Consider the following 27,946-nt stretch of genomic DNA (forward strand, 5'->3'; position numbering starts at 1 on the left):
GCTGGAAAGGGATGAAGGAAGGAAGAAAAGGAGGAAGAAATAGAGGGAAGAAATAGAAGGAAGGTTGGTTGTTAAGTGTTTAAAAGTACTTCTCAGTGTTTCTTCTGCCTCATCTACAGGTTTGCAGTATTCGTTATTACAGTGGCTCACTTTGGCATCCTATACTTTGTTCATAGCATTAATCACATTTGTAATTATAACCCTGCTAGACAATCAGCTCCAAGAAGGAACTGTCTAGGGAATTGGCTAACCTCGTGCCTTTGCTTCTTATTAATGTTAATTCCCTTGCTTGTTACCTTTGCTTCATGTAAGGATATAGCATTGAACTGTAACAGGAAATGAGGTGTTTGCTATAAGGTCTGATGTGCTTGTTCTATACTTTTAAAAGGAAAAATACTCTTCAGGTCTTAGATTCATTTTAAATCCATTGCTCTGCATAGTTAAGAGTTGAATCTGAGCATATGGATGTCTTTTAAAGGTTAAAAATATCTTAAGTGGGCCGGGGATTTAACTCAGCGGTGTAAGCAGTGCCTGGCAAGCAAGAGGTTGTGAGTTTGATCCCTGGTACCAAAAAAGAAAAAAAAAAAAGAAAAGAAAAGAAAAAAAATATCTTAAGGTACTGGAGATTATAATATAGCTATTGTCAAGAATAAATCTATAGTTACTAAATTTCATTCTGTTTTGACTGGCAAATGACTCCATTATAAGAAAAGTGTAATAAAGACCATAGTTTCAGACATGCATTAAAAATTGTAGTTTTGAAGTAACTGCCTCTTCTCTTGGTGTATAAAACTGTCTAATTTGCCACCATGTTAGTTTGGTTCTGGTTTTCTCTTAGTTTATAGGTCTCTCATTCATGTTTTTTTTTTTTTTTTTTGTTTCCTTTGGGATTTATTTATTGAAGAAACTGGGTTATTTGTTTTATGGTTTTCTGGCATTTGCTGATCATTTCATTGTGGTGTGGTCAAACCTGTTACTTGGTCCCCTGTATTTCATGGAATCAACAGATCCTCCAGGCAGGGGTGGGGCGGGACTGTTCATAGGTGACGCTATGCCCTGTCAGTAGGCACAACATGGTTTTGTAATGTTTGCAGCTATTGATGCTAGATATAATAATTCATTAAAGCTTGGAAAATGGTAATAATTCATTATATTTTTCTTTGTTAGACTGCAGTACTTCTATAAGAATGTAATCTTCTCATTCCAACTATTTAGTTACCCTATAGGACAAGTAGTATTTCTTTTTGTGTATTAATTTAAAATAGCATCCTCCTTTGATATCCAATTAGATTTTTAAAAAGTGTTATTTGGATTACATGCATTTAAGTATAGTCAGTATTTTTGTGACTATTTTCTAGGTTATATGCATACCACTGCTTAGTTTTTATTATTTGGGACTTCCTTTAGTATTCTGGATTTTGTTTTTGTTTCTTCCATGTTTAATTGAGTTCATCTTTTTTAAAATTTTTAATTTTCTCTTGCTTTGCAACTTCTATTTATCTGTGATGGTGTGTGCTGTGTGTTTACTAGTGTGTAATTTCTAATTTAGAATTTATTTCTAAAGTGATTTCTTTTTTTTTTTTTTTTTTTTTTTTTTTTTTTTTTTTTTGGCGTTACTGGGGATCAAACCCACGATCTTATGCTTGCCAGGCAGGTGCTTATGCCGTTGAGTTAAATCCCCAGCCCACTAAAGTGATTTCTTTCATTTTTGCCAAACATTAACTTACTTCTGAGATTTCCTAATTTTGATTTATAGTTGTCATGGCTCATATCATTTTTAATGTGTATTTTCTTGTGTTTTGAACCAGTAGACTGTAGTTTCCTTCTGCTCTGTAGACCATATCTTGTGTGCTTTTGTGCTATCGATGTTATGTTCCTTTAGCCACAGTGCTTTTCCCTCTTGTCATTTTGATGTGTAATTAGTTTTTTTGAAGTTGTGTCAAGGAAATGTGGTTCTGAACACTTTTTCTAGATTTATAAGTCTGAAGCTTCTATTTTGCCACTTTTATGAATTGCCAAAAAATATGGCCTCATATTTCCTGGGGCTTTCTCTATCTTCCACCACTCTTTTGCCTTATCCTGAAAGTCTTTTTACTGACTTAGTTGTGCTAATGCTTCTGTTTCTGGCATTTTTAAAAAAAACATGGGTCTCTGTTTTGGAAGAGAACTTTAGCTGCTCAACTTGGAATATTCACAGCTCCTTTTTTTTCCGTTGACTCTACCATGAAATCATGAATAACAGAATCGTCTGCAAGTAGAAGCATGTGAACCCACTTTCCATGGCTCTTCTCAAATTGGCTATCGTGCTTTTCACTGAATACATGTCGGCTCTTTTATCCTCTATATGAAAATGCTCTCTTGTGTCACTGTTTCTTCCACACAGGGTTCAGTACCAATTAGGATTTTGTCTCTTGGAGATTTGTCTTCAGCTACCCAAGTTGTAAGATTAGCAAGACTCCTCATCATTACTTTTGTTGTATATGTTGTCCAGAGGTGTTTTGTTTTGTTCTTGAAATTTAAAGGCTATGTTATCTTGACTGTCTTCCCAGTTAACAACAGTCTTGTAATTTTTCTTCAAAGTCAACAATAAATAAAACAAAAACAGAAAACAGTTACTAAGGACACCAGATATTTTCTGAAGTCTAAAAGTGGAGCTAAAGGAAAAAAGAAATCCCTCTAACAAGACAGATCCAAGGGACTTTTTCATGTTTCATAATTCTGAATATACCAAAATCTTCACATCAGGGTTTCATCTTCAAACACAGAGTCTTTAACATGATAAGACTTGGAATTTTAGAAATTCTGTAAATAGAATTTGCAGCTTTTCAAAGCATTCAAGGCCTTCATTTTCATGGTTAATTGAACTTTTAGGGACTGATAATAATTTCTTTGTCTTTAACAAAGCAGAATTTACTTGTGTTCTAAATGTTTGTTCCACATAGTTCTGATGGTATGTAACTTTTAGAGTTTGTACAGATAATTCCCTGGGGTTGTCAGGATACTTCCCCACAAAATTCTGAGTCCATTTTATGACCTTTTTGAAATTCTTTTTCTCTCTTTATCTTCTAGTACTACGATATTCTATAAAGTGATAGAAAACCATTGCTGAGATTGAATATTTCAAATATTTAAAAAAATAATTAGAGAAGCTTCTTTAGTAAGTTCTCTTGGTCTGGTCTGGACAAATATTTTTACCTAAATGATGAGTATGAAATTAAAATAAGAGTTTATGTTTGAATTTTGATTAATGGTCAAGCTGGCTTTCTTATTTAAAGCTCCTGTTTATAAATTTGATTTCATACTATCTAATTCCATAGTTGTTCTCATTTGAGACTTCAGGAAGCACAAAGACATTTTACAGTTTTAGAACCTGAAGAATGTTTTGTGATGTTTAAGCATCATAAAATTGAAGCAAATGATTCATCATAAAGGAGCAAATACAGTAGTCAGTTTTGTTTGCTTATCTGTAAAGATAAGCAAGAGAATATGTTCTCTGTTCAACTCAGAATGCTTTGAAATGCTAAATTATAGCTGATACATAGGAATCTGTCAATTTTATATAATTTAAGTAGGTGTTACTATAATAAAGCTTTGAAATATTTGGTTACTCAAAATTTAAAAAAATACTTGTATGTTTAAGATCATGTTAGCCCCTATTTTAGTTTTAAAAGCAAAACACAAAGGATGAAGAATCACATAAAATGAATTTAGCAACACTAGGAGTCTCAGTGATTCATAACTCATTTTTAAAATGGTGTCTATGTTTTAATATTGAATAAAAGAAATTATAGATATTTCCTTTTCCCTTTTAATCTGAACAGTGGTTTCATATCTAAATTAGATAATAATAACATGGCATTAGAGGTTCACAGTTATTCCAAGTAGTGGTTATGAGATAGTTTAAAGATGAGCTGAAGTAAGTGTGGATTTTATTTTAGTCTCTAAGGCATTATTGGATAAGAAGTGTGTTTGGAAGAGATAAGTTTCCTTTTGTTGATGACTGGGAAAAATGATGGAAATAGTTGCTCTTTGAGTTTCTTTTCTGTTTTGAGCAAATTTGATTTTGTGTTTCTGGGGTAATAATTGTAACAATTAATGTTAGTAATGGTAACATGACTGAACTAACATTGCATTGGCAGACTAGTCCCTTTCAAGTTAATATTTCAGATTAGGGCAGCAATTAATTACATGTGTCACTTACTTTAGGTTCAAATTCCAGTTAAAAAATGTGACCTCTGACCTCTTGTGACATGTTTGGCATTGATATTTCTGAGTTCTTCTGGAATTCTTCTGTGACTTCAGACACACATAAGCCCAAATTGTAAGTTGTCTTTGTGTAGATTGCCTTTGAAGTACAACTAGGTACACATTATTTCTTTACTTACTAGATTTAACTTTATGAACCCCAATTTCAAATTGTATATTTTACTTAATTTTTTCTCTCTGGAAACTTAAATTTTTCTCTCTAGCAATTTCTATTTCCTTGTGAAAATTAGAAGGAGAATGATCATTGCCTGTGTAACTGTTTTAGAAATATGCTAGTATAAACAACTACCCATTAATATACTGCTCATGTAATCCCAGGCGTTCTTCACAGGATTACCTATTGTATTCTCATTTCATTCTTTCCTATTTATTGTATTTATTAGTGAAGTAGGTTGACACGTATACTTTGTCACTCTTAATCATTATTTGTTTCACATAATGATAGTATTACAGAAGAAATAACTGATTCATAGTAACTATAATCTACAGTGTCTATTTTTCAGATACCAGATTCCTATGGCATTCATTTTGCCTTGGCTTTGTCTGATTGTGTGTGTTTGACATTTCTTTGGCAGTCTGTGAAGGAAACAGCAAGGCATATAAAAATGTAAATAATCATTAAGGAGTAAAAACAGTATGAAATAAAGTTATGAGTATATTTCAGTTCCACATGATTAGTGCATATTTATTTATAACTTTATGAGCCTTCTTTGAAAGAGTCACAGAATGAGTTTAAAGGTCTCGCAGAAACTGAGAAGAAAGTCAAAGGTAAGACTGTCTGGATCAAATAGGTGGACTGGAGAGTTGGAAGGGAAAGTGTATGAAGGGTAGAGTAGGAGGGTCTTAACTGCCAGCATTGAGATTTTTATCATGTCACTAGAGAACAGCAAATTTTTTTTTAATTTTAAGAGGATAAAATCAAGGAAAATTAAATAAACCAATCATAACAAACCAGGTGATACAGAACTTCAAAACAATACGAAATCTACAGTAGTTATCATACTACCTCTTGTTGTCTTCAGAATAGCTACAGATACCTTTAGACATAGTAAAAACGAACAGAACAGAAGAGAATCAATAAGACCAAAACAATGAATGCAATAAAGGACTTCAAGACAAGAGTAAATCCAAAATGGCTACTATAATACATCTTGCTGTGTTTGTTGTCCAAGCTACCAGATATAATAATATCAATCAAAACAAAACGGAATAAAACCCAACCCAACAAAAAAATGAAAATGATACAGGACTTCAAAACAAGATAATAGGGAGTTAACAAAGGCTACCCCCTTCAGAAGGAGATCCCCCAAAGATACTACACTGTGTACCATTAACTTCTGAATAGATGGTCAGAGGACAGGCTCTAGACCTGCAAAGTCAGTGAAACACCAAACACCACAAGCATCAAATTGCATTTTACCTCGATAGCTATCATCAGAGCCTGTGTTTCTCCAGATCAGCTGGTTGCTTTTTGGGGGGTGAGAGATGGCTCTCTTCTTGTGTCCCAGCTCATGTGCTAGCAGGGACTGGGATCTGGCAGTCCCCTGGCAGTGGCAACCACATATGGTGCTGGTTTACAGAAGGCTTGCTTCTTGGTGAATCCTTGTTCTCCCTCCACATCCCCCACCCCGCAGTCCCCAGATGGTGGTGACTCATAGGGAAAGGCTGGGATCTGGCTGTCTCACCACTGCCACTAGTTCACAGGGTTCTCTCTCCCCACAGTCCACAAATGGCCTACCATGTGTTTTTAAAATTTGAAAATAAAAACACACTTTTCTTTCTCCCCGTCTAGATTGAAGGGTTCCCTTAAGTGTGTCTTGAGTCTATCTGTTTCTCCCTAATCTGGCTTGAGTTTTTAATCTTACAATTTTCTACCTTTCCTTCCCAGCCCTTCATCTTTCTCCTTTCTGTTTTCCATCAGTGATGTCAGATTTTTCCAAAATTCCATGTTAATTTGTAATACTTTTGTTGCTCATGAATCCACATATGAACACCATCTTTATCAAGTGGCTCCACTGTTACATTTTTGTTGCCCATGAAGTCTATGTGCAAAGGTGTTATTATCTCAGACTGCCTCTCTGCATTACCTCTTCTACTACTTCCACACTGCACTGCAGAAGCACTGGGATCACTGCCTATGGTGCAAACTTTCTCAGACTCCTCTTTGAATTGTCATCTCTGAAGTATCACAGTTTATCAGTTCTTTCTCTCTGTTTTTCTTTCTCCTTCCTTTCTCTCTTTCTTTCTTTCTTTCTTTCTTTCTTTCTTTCTTTCTTTCTTTCTTTCTTTCTTTCTACTAGGGATCAAACTCATAGTTAACCAGGCAGGCACTAAACTCCTGTCCCTATCAGTTAGTCTTCTAAATTTTAAGTATGATTGTGTTCTTCATAAGGGCCTTTTGATTTTCCCATTGTGTATAAAATGCACCCAAGCAGGACATTTTTTTTTAAATAAAAGTTTTCCCACTTAAATCCTGATGTTTCTTATTTTCATGCCTCCATTTGATGAGACTATTCTCCATTGTCTGAGCACATTATAGATTCTTCATTTTATATTTTTCCTTCACTTATGGATAAGTCAAACTTTTTAAAGATCCAAGTCATATATAATCTCTTGAAATTTTGATACATTCTTTATTTTGAACAACCCCATCCTTTTTTTCTCTTTGCTTCTGAAATAATATGTTAAATTTTAGTTTTATCAGTTACTGAAAGTGCCTATGATTTTTGAAAAATATTGCTGCTGCTTTTGTTGATTGGCAGTACCTTAAGTATAGAGAATATATTTATCCTATCTTGTCTCTGTGGATTAGTGTGAAGAATAGTAACATTGTAGCTGAGGCATTTATAATAATATTCAGGCTGAGGATACGGTTTAGTGGTACAGCACATACCTATCATGTACAAGAGCCAGGGTTCAGTCCTAAGAACCAAAAAGAATATGGTGGCCGCAGCTGCTGAGGATGAGTGAGGCTTCCAACTTACTGTACTCATCTGTGAGGTAGTGGGCTCCGACGGTAGCGAAAACGCAGCCGGTAGATTTGGGTCTCCTCGAGGTGGATGATGAGTTTGAGGAGTTCCCTGCTGAAGACTGGGCTGGTTTGGATGAAGATAAAGATGCTCATGTATGAGAAGATAACTGAAATGATGACAATGTAGAGGACAATCTCTCCAATCAGTTACCAGCTGAACTAGAGAAACGAAGTTATAAGATGCAGACTTCATAGCATCCAGAAGAAGTATTAAAGTGCCCTCAATTTGAACTGTGTACTAAATTATACAACAAGTATCCCAGAATAGAATGCTTTTAAAAATGTTTATTTGATTATTTATTTGAATTTTTTATAACAAAAATAAATGTTTTGGTCTTAAGGGGGAATGGAGGGCAGGAGGGGGACTAGTGGGGAGAGGAGTGTAATAATAACAATAAAAATAATAGTTGTGTTAACCGCACAAGTGATTTCAAGGATGTTCATAATAATTGATAACTTTAAGTGCTATTTTGTGATAAGACACAATACTGCAAGGTATGTGATCCATGTTGTTGATGAAGATAATGAAATTTAGGTAAAAGAAATTGCTTGAGGTCACACAGGTTGTAGGAAAGAGAAATGAGATTTGAATGTAGGTCTATGTAATATTGTAGTCTTAAGATTTTAACCATTAAATGTTCTCTTCTGGTATTTAACTGATTTATACTGTTATTTTGGTTAGTTTTCTCTTGTTGGTGAGAAAAAATGCCCGATGCCCAAAATTAAAGAAGGAAAGGTTTCTTGAGCTCACAGTTTGTGGAGGTTTCAGTCCTTAATCAGCTAGCTCCCAGAGGGGCAACTATTCATGGCAGTGGAAGATAGCAAAAGCAACAACAGCAAAAAAGGGAGAACAAGCCTCTTTTCCTCCCTTGTATTGTATGCAGGCTAACTGCTCTCTGGTGGTTATAGCACTCACACCAGCTCTGTGTCCTCCTCTTGCACAGGCTCACGATGTTTACACAGTGAGAATGCTGGCCTCCTAAGTTGCTTAAACTTCTAAACTTCTGAAGTTGACACAGAGAACAACACTGTGGGAAAGTAAGGGTATGTCTTAGGGTAGTAAGGGTATATCTTCCACACCCTAAGAATGTAGAACTGCTGAGTTACTTAGTTAAGCTTCTGAACTTCTCAAGTTGACAAACTGTATCAACTGTTACAGCTGTATTCTTGCAAATTTTGAAATTTTAAAACAATAATCTGTACAATGCTTACACATTATCTCATTTCCTCTTCACAAGTCTTAAAGTTAAAATTAGCTGTACTTTTTAGGTGAAGAATAAGCAGCTGTAAGAATACAGTAAATTGTCTCAGATTATTGTTAGAATTAGGAAGAACATTGTTTTTCAATATATATTAAAATAAATGCATTGATTCAATGATACTATTCAATGATACTATTTAGGTTTTGAAATTTATTACTTTTTGATCAATGCAATTTTTAAAATAAAACATTTATTTATCATATTTATCTATAAAGCAGCAAGTGGTAGAATATTATTTAAAAAATTATTTCCAAAAGCAATGCCAGATGAGAATACTTGGAAAATATCAAACAATAACTGCCTACAATTTTTCTACTCACATTCAAATAATCATTTTCATAGATGTTTTCTCAATCATTTGTATATGCATGTTTGTTATTGCAGCATGTTACTTTCTATATAATTATATGGTTACCATAAATTATTTGTAATGATTGCACACCATTCAATGTAACAAAATTCTAGTATACTTTGAAGGACAGGAGGGAGAGCACAATAAATGAACATTTAATATAAGATTTACACTACATTATCTTATTTACCCTCAAAATAATTACATGAGCTTGATTTTATTAATTTCATTCTATAGATGTGCAAACAGAGATACCCAGATGTTTGGTTAGTGGTCCAGAGTCATGAAGCTGGTAAGTTGTAGCGCTGGTACTTGAACAAAGATCTCAGTGACTTCACAGGCTATGCATTTCCACTGTATTTTATGTTAGCTCCACATGCCCAATGCTAAATTCTTATTATAATTCTAGGTGTTCCAATTATACAAATACCATTTATGTAAAATAATGAAGTGAAAATGTAAGCATGTCAGGAACCATGTATTTAGAACTTACTCAGTGTAAGGCACTGGACTAAGTACCTTATATTCATTACCTTACTGTAACCCTGTTGGTGAGTATTACACTTACCTTTTTAAATCATCATGTTGCCATTGCTAAATTCTAGAATTTGGGGGTTTTTTCAGCTTTTTTACTGTTCCATATCTTCATGCATCATAATAAATGATAGCATTACCCAACTCTGTACTACTGAAAATAACATTATTTCCTTGTTGACATGTAGAAAGAGTTCATTAGTATTAGTATGTCCAGAAATATTTCCTTCTTGTTTATAAATATGCAGATACTTAATTTGACTGAGCCAGTGATGGCTTACCTATGGCATGTAAGCTGCAGTGGGTTGTTTGTTATCACTGAAAGCTCTAAAAAGACCTAACCTCTTGTGAAAGGCTACCCTGGTCTACATGTTTATTTGCAGTGTGTACAAGGCTTTATTGTCCTATACATCAGCTGCGTGCCATTGACATTGTTGATTTACCCATGTTTTGTCCCACAGATTGATATTTTGATTTTCATTTTTGCATTTGTTACTGAGTTTCAGTAAACCTTAGTGTCCTTAGACTTCCTTTTCTTTAGGTTCCTGTCATGATCTTCTGCTCATTTCCATTGAGGTTGTTATTTTTTTCTGTTGATTTGCAGAAGCTCTTTTTATTCTCAACATTCGTTGCTCACAGATTTTTTTTTTCAGAATTGCAGGGTACTGGGGGTTGAAACTTGCTTCTTTATACAGAGCTACATTCCTGTCTTTTTCTATTTAATTATTTTAGCTTCAACAGAACCTCACTAAGTTGCTAAGAGTTTAGGCTTCTACCTGTGATTCTCCTGTCTTACTCTGCTGGAGTGGTGGGATTATAGGTGTGTGCCACCATGCCACCTCATACCTGGCTTTTGCATAGATTTTATACTTTGTAACGTGGTGGGGGGTTTTTTGTTGTTTTTTTTTTTTTTCTCTCTCTCTCTCATCTGTCTACCTTTCTCATTCTTTATTTAACAGAAAAAGTTAGCTTTGGTATCAGCAGATTAAATCTCTTTTTGTCTAATGTTTTGTGCATTTGAAGTTTTATTTAAGAATTCCTTGTTCTTAAGAAAGCTTCAAGAAAACTTCCTTTTTTTCTTTTTAAATGAGCTTTTATGTTCTCACACTTGAAATCTTCCCTCAGCCTCCCAAGTAGCTGGGGTTATGGCCTATGTATGCCACTCTGTCCAGTTTTCCTACTGTTTTTTTTTTTTTTTCCCTAACTGTCTTAGTTACTTTTCTCTTGTTGTTAAGACAAAATACCTGATGCCTAAAATTAGGGAGGGAAGGTTTATTTCTTACAAATTTTTAGGTTTTAGTCCTTACTCAGCAGTGCTCCAAGGCAAGATGACATGGCGGAGCCACTGTTCATGGCCCCTGCAAAACAGCAAGAGTGAACCACACAAAAAGAGAAGAGACATGCCTTCTTCCTGCCCTTATGTCAGCTCCTGCCCTGGGCAGGTGCAGCACTCACATCACCAATCTCAGCACAAGACAACAAACCAATCACAAACTCTAGATTCAGCCACATCCATGATTGCATGAGGCTTGAGGGGACCATCTGAACACAAACCATAACACTAACCTTCTAGTTTTACCTTGCACAGGTCTTTAACCTAGCTTTTTGTTTTAATGAGATAGTTAAGGATCTAGTTTTAATTTTTTTGTGTTCAGGTATTCCAAGATCTGAACACTCCTGGTCCCAAGCATTTTGGATAAAGTATACTCAGTCTTTGTTCTTTTTTATGATTAGCTTTTCTTGGTCAGTAATAGTTTTGGTTGGCCAGAGTGTTTTGAGATTTGTTTGCTAAGTATATTATTGGTAGTCCATATCTTTTCATTATGGAATACTAATCCATTGTATAGCTATGCCATAATTTTTTTAAATGTATGTATTGAGGAACATTTGGTAACTATTGTGACAAAAGCTACAACATGCTTTCATATGCAGGAATAGGCATATCTTTGGATAAATTCCTAGTAATGGAATTGCTAAGCCATATAACAAATATATGTATAACTTTACTAGAAATGACAGGCTTTTTAATCCAAAGTAATTGTATTATTTTACATTTCTACCAGCAATATATGACAATTCTAAATTGTCTGCATTCTCTCTAACACTTGCTATTATCAGTCTTCAGTCATTCCATTGTCTGTGTTAACATTCCATTGTGTAAATTTTCATCTCCATGTTGACAGAAGATATTAAGCATTGTCTAATGTTTTTATTTACATTTATGTATTCTTTTACAAAGTATCTTTTGAAATCTTTTGCCCATTTTTTTATTGAATTGGTTTGGATATAATTAGTAATAAGTGTCATTGAGCTCTTAGTCTATTGTGAATGGAAGTTCACTGACTTCACTGTGTATAGTATAATATGTATAGAACTGTATGTGTCATTCTAGGAGAAGATAGTAGAAGATGCCTTGTCAGCTTTTCACTATGACCAGATACCTGACATATGCAACCCAAAGGAGGAATGGTTTATTTTGGCTCCTTGCCATGGTCAGCTAGCTCCGAGGCAGAATATCAAGGCAGAGGAAAGTTGCTCACCTTGTGCCTGGCAGGAATGAGAGTGAAGGAGAAAGAGCAGAGTAGAAGGGCCCCATGGCAAGATACACCTTTTCAAAGGCAGCTCATAATGGATTGGTCCATGAGGTTGATGCCTATAATCCAGTTATCTCTCCAGTTATCTCTTAGTCCAGTCAAGTTGACAGCCAAGGTTAACTGTCTCAGAATAGGTAAGAATTAATATTTATAGAAACGTTGGCTAACATTTTTATGAAATTATTAAAAGATACTAATATTCTTATTTGGGAAACTCAAGGGAAAGCAAATTATGGCACTTAACCATATGATAGTGAAAACTACAGAATTTATTAAAATAAAGAAAAAGTCATAAATATAACCAGAAAGTTTTTTACAAAAATATCACGGATATAAGTATGGTATTTAGTCTTCTAGCTGACTTCTTAACTGCAATGCTAGAACCTAAATGGAAGTGGAGTAATAGCTTCATTGTATACTAAGAACATAATCCAGGCATAGTGGCGAACATCTTTAGGTCTAGCTACACATAAGACTGAAGCAGTAGGATGGCAAGTTCAAGGCTAGCCTGGGCAACTTAGTGAAACCTTGTTTCAAAATCAAAAAATAAAAAGGGCTGGGATTATAGTTCAGTGCTCCCTCCTTCAGTTCCAGGTATTGCAAATAAATAAAAAGTAAGTAAATAATGTTAAGTAATAGAACATAAGTCTCAGCCTACTATTATTTGTCTTTAAAGGAAATTTAAGGTTTTTTTGTTATATTTTATTTGTAAAATAAAAATAAGAAAGAATAAATCCTCAGTGGTTTACATCAGGCCAGAAAATGTTTCAAGTGACAGCTCTGAAAAGGAAAAAAATAAATGAGCAAAAATTTGATAAATATGTGGACAAAATTATAGCATTACATATACAAAGTAAAACTAATATTCAATATATGAAAAAAATTAAGCTAGCACAACTGAAGCAACAACAGCAGAATCTAGAAACAATATAATCATCAGCCATAGACTGAATACTCATGTGCTCATATAACAGGGTATTATACTTATGTAAAAACAAACTATAGTCTTATACTGCAATGTAGATTACTCAAAAATAATGTAGAAAAAAGGAATCATATTACAAAGAGTACATGTAATATGCTTCCATTTCTGTAAAGTTCCAAATAAGGCAACAATAAGCATGTTTTTAAGGGAAGTATATACACAGAACATGAGGGTGAAGATAAGAGAAAGTAGTTCAGGCAAAATTAAGGTTGCCAATAATTGGTGGTGAGGTGGATGCCACCAGGGAGGAGCACATCCAGGAATCTTTGTCAAAGTCAATTCTTTTCTGAAGCTGGTAGTAGTTAAACTGGTATTTGTTTTATTCTTCAAACTGTACATGTATGTTTAAATATTCCTTTGAGTATTTCTAAATTTAAAAACTTGAAAGAAATGGGAGGTATAAAAGTTTGTTAAAGAAAATAGGAAGGGTAAAGAAGATAGGTCATATATCTGAGAGGGATTAATCTGCCTTTGCTGTTCACTGTTGTGTTGTCAGCAGAGCAGCTCTCTCCCAGATATGTGCCTACACATCTCAAGCACATTTAGGCATTGACAGCCCTTTCTACTTTGTTTTATGTAATTAAGTAATTTAGTAGCTGTTATTAGTTATACTATCTGCTTCTGTTTAGCTAATTTTTTTTTTTTTTGCTTCCATCGAAAACTTGCCAGATCATTGAACTTAAAACAGTATCTAATTACATGGAAATTATGTTACTCAAATGCTGGGTTTTGAATATTCTTGCTACCATTACAGAAAGTGTATTCTCTACTACTATCAAAAGTCTACTGTAAATAGGATTCTAATTAAGTGTTGTCTAAAGGAGTTTTGTATGGAATTGAAAAAGAAAAACTAGTTGTTTTAATTTTTCTGTAATAAATTGTTAAAGTATACAGTTTTGTTTTGACCAGTTTGTAATAGTTGAGATTAAAAATAAAAGTAGTTTAAAATTTACAGGATATTGAAAGACATTATATTCTGATTTTAATTGAATATTTTTAAAAGAAAATCTGTCCAGATTTTGTAGATTGTACATTAAAACTTTGCTAAACACTAAAATCTGTTTTTGTTTTTTGAGACAGGGTCTCACTATATAGTTCAGACTTGCCTGAAACTCTTGGTTGTCTTCCTCCCTCAGCTTCCTGAGTGCTGGGATTAACAAGTGTACGCCACCATGCCTGATTTAGTCATAGAAAAATTTTCTCAAAATTTTCTTAAAATATTCTATGCTAATAATATGCTAAACACTGTACAAACTAAAGTTAGATTTGGTTTAACTCTGGTAAATATATTTAAAAGAAAAACATATGCAGATATTTAAATAAAATATAATGTTAGTGTAAAATTTAGTAACATTGTGCATCATTGTAAGATGTTCATTAAATTTGTATTTTCAACTGCTAGGGAGTAGAGAAAAATAAGGCGAGAGAATGTATATAGCAAGTGTAAGGGTAAAAGGACCTCTATTAGTAGTTCTTCTCTACAATATGTGGACCAAATGATTCATGACATAGTCTCCCTTCTACCCTGAAAGAATACATGTATTCATATATGTGTATCAAGTAAGTATACATGAATATTTTATTAGAATTTCATTGGCCCCCAAATATTTTATGGACAATTCCTAAAAATATATAAAACAGTAAAGTGATGTGGAAAGGTAAGGAAAAGTAAAATATAGCTTGGGTAATAAAATAGAGCCTGGAGTAAGTGAAAATAAACTTTCTCATAAAATCCTGCAATTTGCAAAGGATTTATTACAAATTTGGCTTTCATTTCTCTAGGATTTAATACAAAAGAGTAGCCACAACATTTTCCTAATGGCCATAAAGCAAAGTAGTAACTACAGTGAGTTGTAGCTATTTTAAATAGTATTAAAACCTAAAAGAAATTTATTAAGCTTTTCAGAGAGGTAAGCATTTTCTAATTGTTGCAAAGCTCTTGGTATAGTAAAAGGATCCCATTATAGTACTCTGCTGTGGCATGTGCTCTTTGTCCAGTTACACAGGAAACAGACTATAAAACTTAAAATATGAACATTCAAGTTGTGAGCTTTCATAAACACAATGGATCCTGCATTACGAGCAGAACATTTGTAGATGTGAACAGATGACAGAAGTAGCTCATGTGTCTGTTCTGTGTGCTTACTGTGTGCTTTGTGATAGTAGATAGTATTTGTGTATGTGTGTGTGTTTGGGTTTTTTATGCTTCTCATTGTTAATTTGTGGCAAAGGTGTATAAGACTCACTTTGTCAAACTGATGCACAAACTTGACTTATGAATATTTTCCTGAAACAGAACTCCTTTGTAAGTTGGGGACTGACTTACTACATTTTTCTTGAACCTTTGGTGATGTTTGCATCTTACACAGTTGTATGACATTTTTATTAGTTGTATCACTGTTTTAAACTGCTGGGGGGGGGTTTGTTTTGTTTTGTTGTCTTTTTCCTTTTTCATCGGTACCGGGGATCAAACGCACCACTGCCTGCTTGCAAGGCAGACGCTTATGCCACTGAGCTAAATCCCCAGCCCCTAAACTGCTGTTTTTAAGTAGTTGATAAAATTTTGAGATAGGCCTAATTCAATAATGTATGATGATTTGAGCAAGCTATAAAATATACAGTTATCCTTATTGAAATTGAGATATTTAATTAAAAATACTCCATTTTTATTATATGGAACCAATGGGTAGTAAGTAGCATATGTGTCACAAAAAAAGTCCACCCCATAAAAGCCACCTATTAAGGAGAAATACATAAATCTCCACCTTATTTTAAAATAACGAAGTATTTTTCCTCATCAATTTTAATTGAAGTCACTGCATAAATAATACAGATCAAAATCCAAGATAATTATTTTTCATGTGACATTTGAAGTCATCAGAAACTTTTAAGGTAGAAAGATTTGTAATACTTTTACTGTTAATAGAAAGGAAGAGCTTTTTGTTCACCCTAAAATCTTCAGTTTATCTGTATAAAATGAACACTGTAAATTAGTTTTAGTTCATTTCACTTCAGAAATGAAGTGAAAACTTATGATTAAGCAGAAATTATAAAAAGAATATGATAATCTACTAAAAATCTCACCCCTACTTGTTGGCCTTTCTCCCTAGAGCAGTTACAGTGAACATATGGCACATGTGCCCCAATGGGCACCTGAATCTCTCTCTGTTAGACACGAGCCAAGCTAATCCAAGGGGCAAGCATTGGATAAGTTATTTTTTCTAAACTAAAACCTCTGTACAGTATTCAGGTTTAATTGAGTGTTGGCACTTTGCAGTAAATCTGTGAGTTTTGGGTTGTAGTTTAGGTACTTGATCTCTGAAAGGTTTGCTATCACTGCTCTAGAGTCACTGTGGAGGAGTGTGATAAATATTTACAAGTATAGTATTTAGAGAGTAGGATAGAGCAGCAGGATTATTTACTGTAGGAACTCAGAAACAAACAGTAACATATATTGCATATTCTTATATCTTCTACATGTCTTTTTACTGTGTGCCAACTATATATAGTATACTGTAATTTGGACAGACAAGTACATACAGATACAAGCTTGAGGATGATGTCTGAAATACTGCCAATTTCAGATCATTTGATCAAATCATGAATTAGCATGATTTGAAGCTGAGCGTTTAATGTCAGAGTGAATCAGTGTCTTTGGTATAACAGCCAAAGTCTGTGGAGTTGTTTGTTTTGAGACAGCGCCTTGCTTTGTAATGCAGACTCGCCTTGAACTCATAGCAGTCCTCCTGAGTATCTGTTTGTTGTAATTTTAATGGAATGACCGATCTCAGTAAACCTAATCATTGGTAGAAAATTTCTCTCTCACCTCCCTTGTCCTTCTTTCCTTCTATCTCTCTCTCCTTCTTTTCCTCCCTCTTCCTTCTCTTCCTTCCTGTCTTTGTATGAATGCACATGTACATATATATAATTTTAGATATCTCTTTTAATATTGTAACATGAACATTTCACTGAGTGAGTACAACATAGCTTATGATGATGGAAATTTAGATGCTTTTTATTCTATAAAGTTTAATGATGTGAGAATATTTTTCCTACATAAGTCTTGTTCTCAGTCTCATTCCTTATAAGTAGAATTACTACTGAAGGATAGGATTATCTGTAAGGCTGTTGATACATATTACCAAACTACTTTCCAGTAAGTACTTTTCAGTAATGCTATGTTAGAGTGGCTTATCTCAGTATGCCTTTACCAGTAGTTAGAATAATAGTTGTAAATTTTTATCTTGCTGGTTTAGCCTGGGTAAATAGTTCTTATTGTTTTAGTTTATCTTTCAAAGATAAAAGCTTATTGTATTTGTCATAAATGTTTTGCACTTTATTATTTTTAATTTGCAGAATGAAAATTAATGGTTGTTGCTACAGAGGTTAGAAAAAAGTGGATTTCTAATGGATATGTCATGAAGAAATCCACATCTTATTAGTCACATGTTCTATGCCTTCTCATACAATTTCCATAGCATTTTATACAAAGAACAGCTTTGAACATCAAGAGATTAGATCAGTGTTCACTTAAATTTTTATATTGAATTTTGTGATTGTGATTTTGTGTGTGTGTGTGCGTGTGTGTGATGTTTCCTTGAGTCTTCAGTCTTATGAGTCAGCTCATTGGAGCCATTGGCCACAATGAGGCCTTGAAATTGTGGGCAGTAAATATGTTTAAGGTCAATCTAGATTACCTAGAGTGTATTTGAAATAAACTTGTTACATTACCATCACAGTTTTAAAGTTCTTTCACACTTATGGGTTCCATAAGTAGTGTGAAGTAGTGTCTGTAAGGAACACAAGGACACTATAGGCATTTGTTATATATTTTAATTAACAGAAACATATCTTTGTATTTTGTGAGGTTAGCTTGTCCAGAAGATACGGTCATGTTCATTTTGTTCTTGTTGGTGTGCTCATTTCCCACTACATTAATTTCAAATAATATGCCAAGAGTTTCTGTGATTGAGTCATTATTAGAAGGTTTAATGATAGATAATTACTTTCAGGAAATTGTGACTCATGAGATTTCATACTTTTGTGAAAATGTAAAGTAAGCAGTGGCTGTTGCCATTAACTGTACAGACACATACATGTTTTTTTTGTCTTGGAATATGCAGAATTTTCTCAGGGGATATGATCCAACTTAGGGTTTTACAGATTGTTGCTTAGATGCACTTTGATGCTTAGCAACATTTGGAAAATAGTGTCTTGGGAGAAAAAGGAACACTCTGGAGCTCCCAATAGTGGAAGGAAATTTGAAAGAATGGAAATGGATAGAATGGGTGGGAGAAAATGAAGAAGAAAATTATTGGAAAATTTCAGAGAAATTGAATATAACAAATATTAGACATTTGTATCCCATTTTATGTTTTTTGTTGTTAAGTAAAATTAAAATAGAAACTAGGAATCCTCTGTAAAAGTACCTCAAACCCAGATTACTAGTTTTGCCTCTTTTTGGAAGACAGTAAGTCCCTATGACAGGTTAAGAAGTTTTTAAGAAAATGACAGACCGAGGGTATTACCTGAATTACAATATTAGCATAAATATTTTCACATGAGCCAAATCTGAGTATTTGATGGTCTAAGAAAATGAATGAGTTGGGACTGTTAACATTTGAGGTCTCATATAAATCACTCTACCTCCAGGAGTTTACTTATAATTAATTGAACAGTAAACCTTTTCAAATATAATTAGACTATAGTGCTCACTAATATTATACTACTCCTTTCTTTACTTAATATCTGTAGTGTTCTAACCCTTTTCTCTACTTCTTGAAGAAAGATAGGTCACAATCAACTTATTTGAACTTATTTTTTAAAGAATATAATAGGAGAGTGAGTAGGGAAAAGGTAAGCAATGTATCAAGTTTATAGATTGTAAGCTTGTGATTTTTAACGTTTACCTCTGTTACAAATAATGAACATATATATTCCTTAGCTGCTGAATGGCACTTTGAATATATAATAGATCACTTATTGTTTATCCTAATTTGTCCAATGCAGTGTCACTCAGAAAACTAACTTAGAGCTATTGCATCCTCAGGTAGATCAGTCATAGGAAGACATACTCTTTTTTTCATTATCATCGTCATTCTTAGATTACTGGTAGGACTAACTCTTCCAGCTGTGTACCCTACTGATCCTTATAGGTATGAAAAGCCTAAGTCTAGCCTGCTTGCCATTGTGTGTATCAAATTTTATAATCCCTCAAGAGACCGAAAAGGGAACCAAATGACCAGAATATACTATGTTAATCCACTTCAATTCTTGAACTACTTAAAAATGATGAGCTCAATGTGTCATTACTGAGGAAAAAGTATATTATTGAGTTTATTCTTGCCCTAAAGCTGTTAGAATACATAATTTCCAGAATTTATGTGTGATGAAAGTTCATGAATAAAAATTTTCAAGGAAACAATCTCACTGATATTCTTGTTAACAAAGTAAGACTGGAAAAGAAATGTCTTTTTAATAAAAGATACCTACCAAAATCCTACCATAACCATTATATTTATTCCTATGTTCATTAGTTTATATTTACAAAGTATATCCACAAAAACCATTTTCTGGTATCAATATTTGTGAGATATTTTTAAGAATCCCCTGTAAAATCTGAAGCAAGACACTGTTTATGGCATACATTGTACTCGTGGTCCTAAGCAGGCTAGTAAGATAAATGAAATTCAGTAAACTTTACCTGTAAACGTATAGCTAATAAGAGAGTGCAGTTTTTCTAACTACATACCCAACACCAACAGAAAATATTATAAAATAAAAGTCTCTTTTTGAATGTAAATCTAAGGAATTTTGACTGCCATTATACCACAAGTAGAAAATTCTACACTTGAGCTCTTATAATAGATCTCTGTCAAAATACAGGTGTTATTTTACCTTCAGTGAAACATACAAGAACTTCTTGTTTAGACTTGAATTATAGCTCTAAGGTATCTTATGTATATTTTCAAAATCTGAAAAAAAATTGTAACACTTCTGGTCCTAGGCATTTTGGATTAAGGATATTCAACTTCTGTAAGTAAGAATTCTTTATGTATTGGGAATGTGTAGGAAATAATTTGGGTCTTTCATGATGGTGTATTATTTTTTCTTTTTGCCATAAATATTTTAACTTTGTTTCTTGTAGGTTTCTTAACCTATATTGAAATTGCTGAATTTTATTTAAATTTGTCAATTTTTTATTATGACTTCTGACTTCTGTTTCATACTTGGTAGTTTTTCTCACACCACTGTGAGAAATAATCTCCATTGTTTTCCTTCTAATTATTTTGTGGTTTTGGTTGTAATATTTATATTTGATTTATCTAGAATTAATTTCTGGGTGCAGACTAAGATTGGGCCCTGCCTCTTTTTCCAAGTTATATAGCCAGTTATTTCAAGGCCATGCATTAATCTTTCTACCGATAATTTGAATTGTTACTTTATTGTAATTAAAATTTTTCCTTTTTGCATAAGGAGCAGATTTTTTTCCATACAGACTTGGTTGTTTCTAATTTTAGTAAGACTTTTTTTATTGCTGTTGTAAATAATTGAGGTCTGTTTTTAAATCATAACTTGGAGATTGAGGATAGAGCTCAGTTACAAAGTATGTACTTAGCATGCACAAGGCCATAGATTCAGTCCCCCTATGCCAAAACAAATGAACATCTCCTAACGAATTTAGATATATAAATTCTTTAAATATTTGTTTGTGTCCCAAATTAATTTATTGTTATTTAAAAATAGCATGTCACCATTATTTAGGTTTTCTAAATGTATGATTTGCAAATAGTTGTTTTAACTTTTTATCAGCACTGATACCTATTTTGACTATGTTATTACACTTACAAAAGTATTCAAGAAAAGTGATGGCAGTCAACATCTTTTAACATACTTGTTTACATTCAGGAATTTCATTCATTCTTGTTTTGGTAGGGGCTAGGTGTTGAATTTTATGAAATATATTTTCAACATATACCAATATTTTTCACTTTTGATCTACTAATGAGGTGAATTATATTTAGACTTCTTAATATTAAATCTCCCTTGAATTTCTGGAATTAAGCATTTGGTCATAATGTATTCCTTTAATATTTGAATGTGTATATGTATTGATCTTTATTAATATGTTAATGTTAGGGTATTGATTTGAATGTTTTGAGAATTTTATATCAGTATTCCTGTAAGACAATAGGTTTGTTTTGATTTGCCTTGATGTTTCCCTATGCTGTTTTATAGTTTTGTTCCTATTATATGCCAGAGTCCTTGCTTTTCTTCATTATTGTGCAGTGGAAGAGGTTAAATCTGGCCTCTAAAAAGTTCATTCGAATTACTTTATGAATGTGAGTGTAGCTGATACGTTTCTAGTGAAGCCCTTTGCCAACCTCCTTTTTACCTCTTTGGAAATTAGCCTTTTTAAATTCTCTGGGTTGTTTGTTTGTTTCTTTGTTTTATAAGTTAAATTTTGGTCACTTACCTTTTCTTAGAAAACCATAATGTTCATCTTACATCTTTACCTGGAACTGAACATTGTAGTTTCTGGGGGCTATTTTAGTTTTTCTTTTTACCTATAGATATGCGCCTATAGGCATTTCTTAGTTTGTATGTTTGTACTGCGGGTTTTCACTGTTGATTACATTGTTATAATACTTTTATATTTTTCTCTAAGGAGGAGTTCCTGGATTAATATTTCTTAGCTCTGTAATTTTATTTCTTTAATTAGCACTGCTTTAACTTTTTAGTATTGCTTATAATCTTTTCCAAATTTTAGGCAATATTTTTTGACTCATTTATGAAAATTTTCTAATTTTGTCATTAATGTCTTAATTTCAGTATAACTCGCAAAGGATACTACTATTAGAATGTATTAAGGTCATCTTTTGTGGTGATTTGATGGTCAGTTTTTATAACTTTCTTGAAACTACTGAAGAAAGTTTTTTTTAAGTTTTAGAGTAAATCAACAAAGTTTTTCTTAGGTCGTCTACATACATATTTAATTTTTATCCGTAGATTTATGTGTGTATTCAGAATTTTAAAACCTCAAAATTTTTTATATCTGTCAGTATCTTTTTTTTTCTTACAGTTTTTGCATTAGAACCATCTATGCTCTGTCTTTCTTAAAGATGATTTTTGTCCTAAATTCGGAATCCTGTGCATTGTTATGTAAATTTCTGCTTCTTTGGGTTGCACTTTTATTACATGCTTTTATCCTTTCATTTTCAGTTTGAGTTACTCATTTAAAAAATACTGAGTTTAGACATTTCGTTTTTTTTAATAAAAAGACAAGCACGTTTGGTTTGGATCTTCTTGTCATATTTAATATATATATTCTGATTTTAGTGTTTCAGGTCTCTTGACGATTAGTCAGAAAAGGATAAAATTACATTGTATGCTTATACTGATTCCTGTTTTTCCTCTCCCATGTCGTCCTTTTTGTTAATTATAGCATGCTTTCATTGTCAGGGTCAACACTTTATCCTGTTGTCACTCATAAATCCCTGTGTTTCTTTCAGCCTTGATCCATTAGTTAGAGGAATTGAGAGTAAAAGCAGATTTTTTTTTTCCTTTAAAGTGAGCTGTTTCTAACAGAAGACTTATCTTCTACATACTGAAAATACAAATACTTATTATTAAACCCTTTGGTGGAGTTTTCTGGGGTTTTTTGTTAAACTTTGTCTTCTGAATTTATAAGGTTTTTGGTGCTAAGGGAAGCATTATTGCTTTGATATTTGAATGACAGGCTAAGTAAGGCAAAAATTGTTAAGTTTTGTTTTATTTTCCCCGAGGACACAAGAAATTTTGGTCCCATTTTATATAGCATGGACTGTTCCCTGAAGAAGTCTTAAGCCATTCTGGTTTGTGTCTTCATGTAGCCTTTTTATCCAGATAAAAATTACTGGATGTGCAAAGAGACCTTTGATGTCCAGTAGGCTACTGGGAAAATTTTGTTAAGATTTTTTAGAGAGGGACAGAAAATGGCAAAAACCCAAGTATGTGTAGAGCATTTTATTTCTTTAAAGAACAAAGAAGTTATAAAATTCCATGAATCTGTAAATCAGAGAACACTTGTATGCTTCAGGGAGTCATCCCAAAGTATATTTTGTTGAAAATCACATTTTTGCCTTATTGAGCACAATATACATCCATGTTCTTCTTACATATTGACAAATACTCATGCAGTTTTGTATTTTCTCCAGTGTCATTTCCCGAGTTTTGAGTCAAAGTACTGAAGATAATTTTGTAATTCTAAATTCTGTGGTTGAGAGCTATAAAATTCTATAAAATACTAAGGTAGTAGTATGTGAAAGATAACTTCAGTTTAAATGACAGCTCCCTTTAAAGAAAAAAAAAAAAAAAAAAGATCTGCTTATATTGTCAATTCCTCTGTGGTTAGAGTCCTCATAGCACAGGTTAGTACTAATTACTCTAGAGCAGTGGTGGAGAAACTATGGCATACGTGTTGTTTTTCTCTTATGACAAAAGTGTTAATGTGTGAGTTGTTTTTTTCTAAACTAAAACCTCAATATTCAGTTTAATTGCACTTTGCAATAAATAAGTAGGTTTTGGGTTGCAGTTTGGGCACTTGTCTCTGAAAGGTTCACCATCACTGCTCTGCGGGCTAAAAGTAAATGGAATGTTTTACTGAAATCTGTTCAATGATTTATGTTTGCTGTTTTGAGATTATTTTAAATAAATGTGAAACAAAATTTTGTTTTAAAATACTATGATATAATTGACAGTTCAGAAATCTTTTTCTTTGGGGTTCATATGGAGTCATAATAAAAGAAATAAATCACTTCAACTTTCTTAGTTTTATTCATTTTTAATTTTTAGCACTTAAACTCTTTAAATTCTGGTTTTCCTCTGTGTTCAGGTATATGTCTCGAGTCCACGGTATGCATCCAAAAGAGACCACCCGTCAGCTGAGCTTGGCTGTGAAAGATGGTCTTATTGTTGAAACTCTAACAGTGGGCTGTAAAGGCTCGAAAGCTGGTATTGAACAAGAAGGATATTGGTTGCCAGGAGATGAGATTGTAAGTACATTTTATGTGATAAATTTAAGGATATGGCCTTTTCTATTTTATATACAACCTATAGAAATTCATTTTCAGAAGTCTTAACAATGCTCATTTTAATATTTTTATTAACCTCAAGACTCCTTACTGGTAGAATGAATACTTTTATTATGGATTCTTCAGAAGGAAACTTCCATTTAACAAAGAGTCAGCTTTTTCTATGTTATCTTAAATCTAAAAAAGTAAAACAAATGCCCTTTTAATGTACACATAAGTATTAGCATTCCTAAATATTTTTTTCAGTAAGTGTTTACAAAATATTTCTCCATACAAATTAATGTTGCTCTTTAGATACACTTGCAAAGGACAAATCCTTAGGGAATTTACCTCACTTGAGGGTGGATAGCATCAGATCCTGCAGCCACGCTTCAATATTTTTATTGCACAGTGCAAAGTACCCAACTGTTGAAGTCTCCTAGCCAGTGTCTTTATTAATGACTCTTGCACATTTTATGTATTAGAACAGAAATCAAATAGGAAAAATGAAAAGTTTTCATATTTGTTTTGCATAGTTATAATTATGAATATTTTGTTTTTTAATGGTACTAGGGATTGAACCTAGGGCCTTCTTGCATATGCTAGACAAGCATTCTGCAATTGAAATAATACTCAGCCCTTTTTTTATTTTGAGACCGGGCCTTGCTAAGTCACCCAGGTTGGTCTTGTTCTTGTGATTTTCTCTCCTCAGCCTCCTGAATAGCTGGTATTATAGACATATAATCGTACTGCACCTGGCATTTGATTCTTCTCTATAATTGAGGATATTTTAATCTTCTCTTTCTTTTCAGTAACCTTATATATAATTTGTATATATAACTTTAACACATGAAGAAGTGTATATTAACATAAAGACGGTTTCATGTATAAAATTTCTACCTTATTTGATATTTTAAAAAATTGATTAGAAATACCTTTTAAGGAAGGAATATCCATTTTAGGTGGTTTTATAAAGGAGATATGATAGAAAAGTAGAAGGCAGACTCCCAGAGATGAGAAGGGGATCAGAAGGAGGAGGAAAGAGAAATGGGATTAAAGGGGTTGATAATGATCAAGATACATTTATATGTATAGCAGTTCCTCAAAATGAACATCAGTATTCCATATTATAAATATGCACTTTTTAAAAAGGGTTTGTTTCCAGTATTTCTTTTAAAGAAAAGGATTTAATAATTGGTCATTTTGAGTGTCATAGTATAAACTCTAAAATTATCAAAGTGACATAAAATCGTAAAAATTTTCATTGTGGAAAATTTTTCCAAAAACTCTGAGTTTATTTCCTTTCCTGGCTCTATGGCAGATGGGGTGATAGATATACTAACTGGTCAGGTATGACTGCAGTAAGCTAACCAGTTTCAGGGGGGGAACTAGTTCCAGAAGAAGCTATTGTAAGTTATAAAGTTAGAAAAATGTTCAGATATACCAGTTTTTGTCAACTTAATTTGTGCTTTAAATCCCCAGGAAAGAAAATTAATGTTTTCCCCAAAACAGCAAAACATAGAAAAAAAGAAAATTCTTAATTTGCACTGGTGTCATTTTTTTACATTGGAGGCATTCTTAAATATAAAAATGAAAATGTTTATTTTAGAACAATTTTTCATTTGAGGTTCCTTACAGAAAATAAAGCATTGTTGCTAGTCAAGAACCTTTGGGTGAGCCAGGTAAGATGGTGCATGTCTGTAATCCCAGTGTTTAGGGAGGCTAGGGCAGGAAGATTACAAGTTCCAGGCCACCCTGTACTGCACATACTAAGTTTAAGCTACCTAGTGAGACCCTGTCTCAAAAAACAAAAGAAACTGACAGTTTATTGTATACTCAAAATAATCCAGTAATATAGACTTTATCCCAAACTTCTGGGAAACTTACAAATTTAATATAGAAAACTATATAGGTAGTTTCTGAGATTTAGATGGCAATTAATAATAAGTATAATTTAATCAACAGGATTTAAGTTTGTGGGTCATGAATTTTTTCTGAGAAGTGAATGTATTTCTTTTTTCTGTTTTAGATTTGTGCTTTTTCATATACTGTCTCAAGTTGAATTTTCTTTCTTCAGTTTAATTCATTAATTAGCTAATTATTATATGTTCACTATGTTAGGTTCTGTACTGTTTATTTTATGTGTTCTTATTGCATGTGTTTATAGCAACATCTTTTTTTTCTTTTTTCTAGATGAAATCTTATAAGTATATCAAACAACCAGTATACAGGTTTAATTCTGTTCTTGTTCACAAATATTTTTATACTAAATATGCATGTATAAAATAAGCACAACTGAATATCAAAACTATGCCTAGATTATAAAATATGTAAATATGTAAAATTCAGCGATAATATACTATGTAGAATGAGGTAAGGTCTTACATGTTATAAAGAAGGTTTTGTACATTTATTATGATCTTAGAAATTTCTAAACCTTACTGTTTCTAGCCATGATATGGGCATGTTAATCTGTTTAATTTGATTAAGCATTAATTGAAATTACCTATATAAAGCATATAAATGTAGATGGCTGTAACTTTTTGATCAGTGAATGAATATGTGTAATTGTGATCTGTTGCAGAGCAAAGGAACTGTAGTTAATAATAGCATATTACATATTTCAAAATAGCTAAAAGATTTTAAGTATTCTTACCACAAAGAAATAATTAAGTATTCAAAATTTTAGATATGTTAGTCGGATTAGATTATTCAGCATTGTATCAGAACATCACATTGCAAAGATTTTGTAAATAAAGAGAGGAAGAAAGGTTGAAGTGAGGAAAGGCGAATGGGAGAAAAGAAGGTATGTCATGTACAATTACAGATTCCCTATGATGAAGTTATTTTGTATATCTCAAATGTATCAGTACAAATTTTAAAATGCACAAATGTTATAAATGTTATATAGTTATTACTTACCAATTAAAAGTAAAATAAAACTTTAAAATACTTAAAATAACAAAGTGCCTATAACAAAAGCACCCAAGTTTCCTAACCATCTGGGCAACTACTCTTCAAGGTCTTTTTACTTTCCTGTATCCTTAAACATAAATCTTAAAAAAGAGAAATGTTTCTTTAGAATACTGAATTTTTTAATATGAAGTAATGAAATGTGTATGGGTGTACCACCTGCCTGCCCAGCGACTGCCTGTGTGCTTCAGTCCTCATTCCCTAATACAACTAGAAGGACACAGGACTGTGTCACCCTTGGCATAGAACTGTCCAGCTTGGTGCAGTGTATTCAATGTGTTGCCCGTGCGTGAAGGCTGGACCTATGTTGCGAACCACCACTCACATCATAGACACATGACACATCATAGACATTGCCAGTCACATGTCTTATAATGTTCTTCTTTAATAAAGTGAGTATTTGACAAGAGTAGATACTAGGGAGGGGTCACCTTCTCTGATTTGCACAAAGACATTCTGTGGGCTAGAAACTGTTATGACATGATAGCATTTGGCTATGGGACCCTCTGTTACAGTTTACTATTGTGTGTATAGTATGAATCATTTTGATAGCTCTAAAAACTTGTTTTTAAATTTAAAGATGCATTATTTTTCATCTTGTTGACTTTCTAACTGAAAGAAAAAGTCAAGTCAACCTAAGTGACTCAGGAAAAGAAGATAGGCAATGTTTTAGTTATTCTTAAACCAATTCAAAGTGCAATGCTCCTCTTATTTTCCTTCTGTTTCCTATAAAAAATAGTAATAGTAAAAATCAGATGGGAAAGAAAGTTTGTCTTGGTAAGTCACCTTAGTCATATTCCTATGATACTTTGATTAGGAGATACTATGATTAGGAGATACTGGCTTCTATTTATCTGCAAAGACAAGCATATAATTTTCTCTCTGCTACATGACTAAA

The 27,946-nt window shown here is 32.9% G+C and overlaps 2 protein-coding genes across 21 annotated transcripts in view; both read left to right on the top strand.

The window, feature by feature from the left end:
* Zmynd11 (zinc finger MYND-type containing 11) overlaps window positions 1–27,946 on the top strand; it is a 90,345-nt gene that overhangs the window by 24,025 nt on the left and 38,374 nt on the right. For 14 of the 20 annotated variants that reach the window (XM_013156394.3, XM_013156395.3, XM_063260110.1 and 11 more), the window contains exon 3: window positions 23,898–24,057. In XM_013156394.3, coding sequence (XP_013011848.1) covers window positions 23,898–24,057 — 160 coding nt within the window. Of the gene's footprint in view, window positions 1–4,206; window positions 4,322–9,148; window positions 9,204–23,897; window positions 24,058–27,946 lie in introns of those variants that run through there. The other 6 variants (XM_063260123.1, XM_013156404.3, XM_063260118.1 and 3 more) reach the window with 3 other exon arrangements.
* LOC106028431 (26S proteasome complex subunit SEM1-like) lies at window positions 4,993–8,235 on the top strand. Its single transcript, XM_063260475.1, is given in 2 exon segments — window positions 4,993–5,034; window positions 7,271–8,235. Coding segments are annotated over 2 exon segments (264 nt in total). The 3' UTR covers window positions 7,493–8,235.

This window comes from Cavia porcellus, unplaced genomic scaffold (genome assembly GCF_034190915.1).
Source record: "Cavia porcellus strain 051 isolate PalLab524CR breed Dunkin Hartley unplaced genomic scaffold, mCavPor4.1 scaffold_13, whole genome shotgun sequence".
In the NCBI taxonomy this organism is placed as follows: domain Eukaryota; kingdom Metazoa; phylum Chordata; class Mammalia; order Rodentia; family Caviidae; genus Cavia; species Cavia porcellus.